The sequence below is a fragment of the Triticum urartu genome, chromosome 5 (assembly GCF_003073215.2).
Source record: "Triticum urartu cultivar G1812 chromosome 5, Tu2.1, whole genome shotgun sequence".
NCBI lineage: Eukaryota > Viridiplantae > Streptophyta > Magnoliopsida > Poales > Poaceae > Triticum > Triticum urartu.
The window spans coordinates 374,512,829-374,518,584 of record NC_053026.1 but is presented as its reverse complement, the minus strand read 5'-3'; the positions used below and the strand labels follow the sequence as shown (position 1 = coordinate 374,518,584).

Genomic DNA, 5,756 nt, shown 5'->3' with positions numbered 1-5,756 from the left:
CTGATCGCGTGAGATCCAAACTCGCGCAGCGTGGTGAATTTAAAGATGCATTGTCTTGAGAGGACCAATACAAGTGTGACGATCGTTGAGCTCAACCTTATTTTCAACGGCATGCACTCCATCTTCATGTGATTTTCCTGACCATTTCCTTTTAGAAGAGTACTATTTCCTGACCAAATCAGGATGAAACAGTCTTCGTTTTGTGACAACACAACAATGATTAAATTGTACTACTACATCATATGATCAGCATGCTTCAGAACAGATGCAACGTTTGTTGACATTTGCTGTGCCGACCTGGTCGATCTTGGGGCGCCTGCATTTCCATTGACGCTGCACGTGCCTGGTTACCAGTCTGATGAATATGTGTCTGCCTGTCTCCGCGTATGTTGATGTGCTGTTGCTGTGCAGCTCATCTCAATCAACTCCCCTCCCACAATTCACTCCCCAATTTACTCACTTCACCACCCCACGATTTATGGCCGCGCTCCTACCCTGCTCTGCTCCCCCCTCCTCTCTCTTCCCCGAGCACGCACCGGCACCGCAGTAGCCACGAACGCGCCAAGAGAAACACTCGAGAGAGGGAGAGAGCACGCGCGCGTGCGCCTCTGGCCGTCGCCATGGGCCGCGGCGGTGCGTGCGGCGTCGCCTCGCTCTTCTTGGCGGTGGCGGCGGCGGCCTGCTGCGCGGCGGCGGCGCAGGAGCCCAACACGGACGCCTACTTCGTCGCGCGCTTCTACGCCAAGATGGGCCTCGCGGCGCCGCCGTCGGGCGCCGGCGCGGTCTGCTCCTGGCCCGGGGTGTCCTGCGACGGCGAGGGGCGGGTGCTGGCGCTCGCCGCCGCCGGGATGGGCCTGTCGGGCCCCATCCCGGAGGACACGGTGGGGAAGCTCGCCAGGCTGCGCTCGCTGGATCTCAGCGCCAACCGCCTCACCGCGCTCCCCAACGACCTCTGGGAGCTGGGCGCGTCGCTGCAGAGCCTCAACCTCTCCCGCAACGCCATCCGCGGCGCGCTCCCCAACAACGTCGGCAACTTCGCGCGCCTCCAGGTGCTCGACGTCTCCCACAACGCCTTCTCCGGCGCGCTGCCCCCCGCGCTCGGCTCCATTGCCGGCCTGCAGGTCCTCAACGCCAGCCACAACCAGTTCCAGGGCCAGGTCCCGGGCGCCGGCGGGAGCCTCGTCTGCATGGATCTCTCCGGCAATGCGCTGGACGGCGACCTGCCTGACTTGTCGCCGCTGCGGTCGCTGGCCTACCTCAACCTGTCCGGCAACCAGCTCCGCGGCTCCATTATCGGGGCGTTCCAGGAGCAGTTGGGGGTCATAGACCTTAGCAACAACCGCTTCTCGCGGTTGAATTTTAGCAGTGGGTATTCTGGTACGTCCCTCATGTACCTCGACCTGTCAAGCAACGAGCTTCTCGGGGAATTCGGCCTCCCTGGCCGGTTCCGGAACCTGAGGCACATGAATCTCGCATTCAACCAGTTGTCCACCAACAATTTGCTGGCGTCCATTGGTGAGATTTCTTCATTGGAGTATGTCAACCTGTCAAGCACTGGGTTGCATGAGCGAATCCCTGGGGCGTTGTCTTCCCGGTTGGTTGGCTTACATGTGCTGGATTTGTCACGGAACAATATCAGCGGGGTGGTGCCGGACTTGAGCACTTTGCCGCTGCGGGTGCTGGACCTGTCGGTGAACAACCTCACTGGGGAGATCCCTGTGTCACTGGTCAAGAAATTGGTGTCAATGGATCGATTCAACTTCTCATACAACAATCTCACCGTCTGCGCCTCCGAGCTCTCCCCGGAAGCGTTTACAGCCGCCTTTGCTAGGTCCAGGAATGACTGCCCGATTGCTGTGAACCCGGACAGCATCAAGAAGAATGGGGGGCACCGCAAGGGGATGAAGTTGGCGCTGGCCATTGTGCTCACGCTCTTCTTCTCGGTTCTTGCATTGCTTTGCTTGGCACTTGTGTGCAGGAAGCCGAGGAAGAAGAGGGGTGACACATTTCCCGTTGATAAGCAGCCATCGTCATTCAAAGACGAGCCTGGCACATCAGGGCCATTTGCGTTCCAGACTGATTCCACAACTTGGGTTGCCGATGTCAAGGTTGCCACATCCGTTCCAGTTGTCATATTTGAGAAGCCATTGCTGAGCTTCACGTTCGCCGACCTCTTGGCAGCCACATCAAACTTTGACAGGGGAACTTTGCTGGCAGAAGGGAGATTCGGGCCAGTGTACACAGGATTCCTCCCTGGTGGAATCCAGGTTGCTGTGAAGGTGCTGGTCCATGGTTCGGCAATGGCAGATGAGGATGCTGCCAGAGAGCTTGAGCGGCTGGGGCGGATCAAACATTCCAATCTGGTTCCTTTGACTGGTTACTGCTTAGCAGGAAGCCAAAGAATCGCGATATATGAGTACATGGAGAATGGCAATCTGCACAACTTGCTGCATGATTTGCCACTAGGCTTGCAGACCACCGAAGACTGGAGCACCGACACATGGGAGGACAACAATGGTGGCGTGGCCACTGAAAACATCACCCCAGAGGGCACTGCGGCATGGAGGTTCCGACACAAAATCGCACTAGGCGCTGCAAGGGCACTGGCGTTCCTCCACCATGGTTGCATTCCGCAGATCGTCCACCGGGATGTGAAGGCAAGCAGCATCTACTTCGACTATGCAATGGAGCCAAGGTTGTCTGATTTCGGCTTGTCAATGATCGCCGGGACAAGCACAGACGGCGACCATTCCCCTGGCTATGTGCCGCCGGAGTTCTCCGACCCAGAGAACGCCACGGCGACGTCGAAGTCCGACGTTTACAGCTTCGGCATCGTGCTGTTTGAGCTGATCACCGGCAAGAAGCCACTGGGTGATGAGTACCCTGACCAGAAGGAGGCAAGCCTGGTGAGCTGGGCAAGGGCAATGGTGAAGGCAAATCAAGGGTCGAGCATCATCGACCCCAAGATCCGCGACACGGGACTGGACAGGCAGATGGACGAGGCACTGAGGGTCGCCTACCTTTGCACCGCCGAGCTGCCATCCAAGAGGCCAACCATGCAGCAGATCGTTGGCCTATTAAAGGACATTGAGCCTAGAGTAGCAGATGAGAACTGAAGTTATATTTATTTATTAGTGTATTTTAGGCGTGTGAGCAGCGAGTGAGGTCCTAGTTGTTTCCTGGTCCTCTGCTGAAATATATCTTCTTCTTCTTCTTCTTCTTTGATTGTTCATCTTCTGAGATGCTGCAATACAGCTTTGCCACACTTGCTCCTTTACTAACATAGCAATGCTAGCATTGAAACAAGTAATCAACAGCGGAAATTACGCATTGGTGGTGATGCCCACGTGTCCTGTAGGAACAGTAATAGTAGGAGGAAAGTGTGTCGTGGATTGGGCAGCGCGGCCTCATTTTGTGTCGCTTGATGGGGACGACGACGGTCTTATGGATGCCTGGTGACGTTGTTGCGGCTTGGTGGCTGGGATCGGTCATGGGCGACGCCAAAGGTGGTCGCCGTCGCCGGTGGGGAAACAAGGTGACCTTCTTGTTCCAATCTTTCTCCTTCCTTGTTCCTTGTTCCTTTCTCCTACCCCAGCTCTATCTCAATGCCTTAATCTTATTCCTTTCTCTGCAATCTTGTTGACAATTTTCTTCCAACAGAAGCTCCGATTAGCAAGTGAGGCAAAGCAGAACTAAATGTAATGGAGCTGAAGAAAATAGGGGGCAAAGTTCTAAAACAATGAAGCATCACACTTATCCAGAGATTGAGACTTTGATCGTGTTATCTTCAATTTTCCTCATCCCTTTTCGAAAAAAAAATCTTCAATTTTCCTCATGCTTGATTCAAAGGACATTAGGACAAGAGCATGAGATGCATCTGCTCGTGTACGTGCGCTCGCCTCCTACGGCTACGTCCATCTTAATTTTCTCAGTTAATATTTGACTGTTACTGATATTTTAAGCTAGTGTCATTTTTCATGTCAATGACGCGTGAACTTGTCCTTCCCTCAGTTGTGTTGTGTTTTGCTGAAGAAGAAGCTTGGGTAAGTTTCATCCTTTGTTGCTGCAACATGTTGCACCCTTCCAAAGAGAAAATGACATTATTATGAATCTTTTGGGATGATCATCACAATCGCAGGATATGATTTGGGACCCAACACTTTCTTGTAGAGTCCATAATTCCTGTTTCTTGTAGAGTTGAGGAGAAAAGAAGCTTGTGGAGGCAGCAACATTATGTCTGGAGTATGATTCTCCACCATGACATCAATCACATCTTCTTCCTTTTTTGCGAGGGACATCAATCACATCTTCACCGTAGCTTAGTGTAGCACTGGTGGAGGACTGACGTGCGTTTCGTGTTTGGTTAAACCGGCCGGAATTTGCCATGCACGCCAGCGATATTTTAATGAGGCAGCACAGCTGCCGTCCTTTTCCCGGCCTTTTTTTTTCACCCACTGGCAGGCACCTTACTGGCAGTACAGTCATGGAAAATCTGTCAAGACATAACTGCCCACGCATTCAATCATATCATTAAGGCCATGATGGCTGGCTGCAAGCACCGCCCTGAAAGCGTGCTCTGCTCACCACTGTTTCTGTTGGAAGAAGATTAAAGCGCGTTCCATACCATCATTATGTTGTAACTTTTGCCCTCGCTCTTCCGGTTAAATTAGGAGAAAAGGTGATAGTGGTGGATGGCTCTTCTTTACTCGAGGTTACGCTACCTAAAGGCGTTGATAATGGTTTCGCGCCATGCGTGGCCTGCACCTGCACCTGCACCTGCAGTCATGGCTTTCCGAGAAAGAGGCTGCGGCTCTCGAGCCTTGACTGTGGCATGGAAATCCCTGTCATCATGCATGCGCGCCACCCTTGATGATTGTCGTGCTTTCTGTTTGTTTGTGTAGAGTGCAAGTGATTGATTGTTCATGCAAAAACCTGTTCTGTTGTAAGGCAAAACAAAAAAAAAACATGGAAGGTTGCGAAATATGCAAGCTCAGATGGTTAGGGTTTTGTTTTTCTTTTTTGGGAGGGGAAAGGAGATCTTCATTACTTAGGATTGATTAGGTTCTTTATGGTGGAATCTACCTATCAGCGTTTAAGTCGTAGACTTCGGTTGTTGCTCGCATTTTCCTGAACTTATTTCAGACTTTTCGGCTATGTTTGTTTAGTGAGAGAACTATGCAAATGCTATGGCGACTTCATCAATCTCAGAATATTGTGTTGGCTCAATATCTCGAATGTGCACATAGTAATGAGTGTATATGCATGTATTTGAGCATTCACGTTCTACTATGTTCAAAAAATAAGATCTAATTTGAGTTAATTACACCTGTTTTGAACACAGTACAGATGTAAGCGCTCATACACACACATACACGGACACCCTATCCCTATGAGCACATCTGAAAGACTGAGTAGGCATATCATCTTGAAATTTACGAAGTCATCGTAGGCACCTCGTCATTGACGAACCCTGGTGGGTTGGGAATACTATAGTCCCTCTAACCATCCAACTACAGATTGATTAGCCCGTGATACATAAAACTCGTAGTGTGATAAAACCCTATAAAAATGGTAAAACAACTTAAATAGCAGCATATTTTCATATATTTCCGTCAAATCTGACGTTCGCTTCTTGTTATTTATGCCTAAGTGGCAACGCCATCTCCCTATATATGCGCGAGTCCTACTTGCCAGTGAGATGGGGAAAGAAATAGTGTAGAATTAAAATGGAGAATGGGAGTTCATGTTGGGGTTGG

At 51.3% G+C, this 5,756-nt stretch overlaps 1 protein-coding gene across 1 annotated transcript; it reads left to right on the top strand.

The window, feature by feature from the left end:
• The first annotated feature begins 391 nt into the window (after window positions 1-391).
• Window positions 392-3,277, top strand: LOC125509117 (probable LRR receptor-like serine/threonine-protein kinase At2g24230). The gene has a single exon (XM_048674003.1). It carries the CDS (start codon window positions 393-395, stop codon window positions 3,114-3,116), a length of 2,724 nt encoding a protein of 907 aa, XP_048529960.1. The 5' UTR covers window position 392; the 3' UTR covers window positions 3,117-3,277.
• Window positions 3,278-5,756: the final 2,479 nt, after the last annotated feature.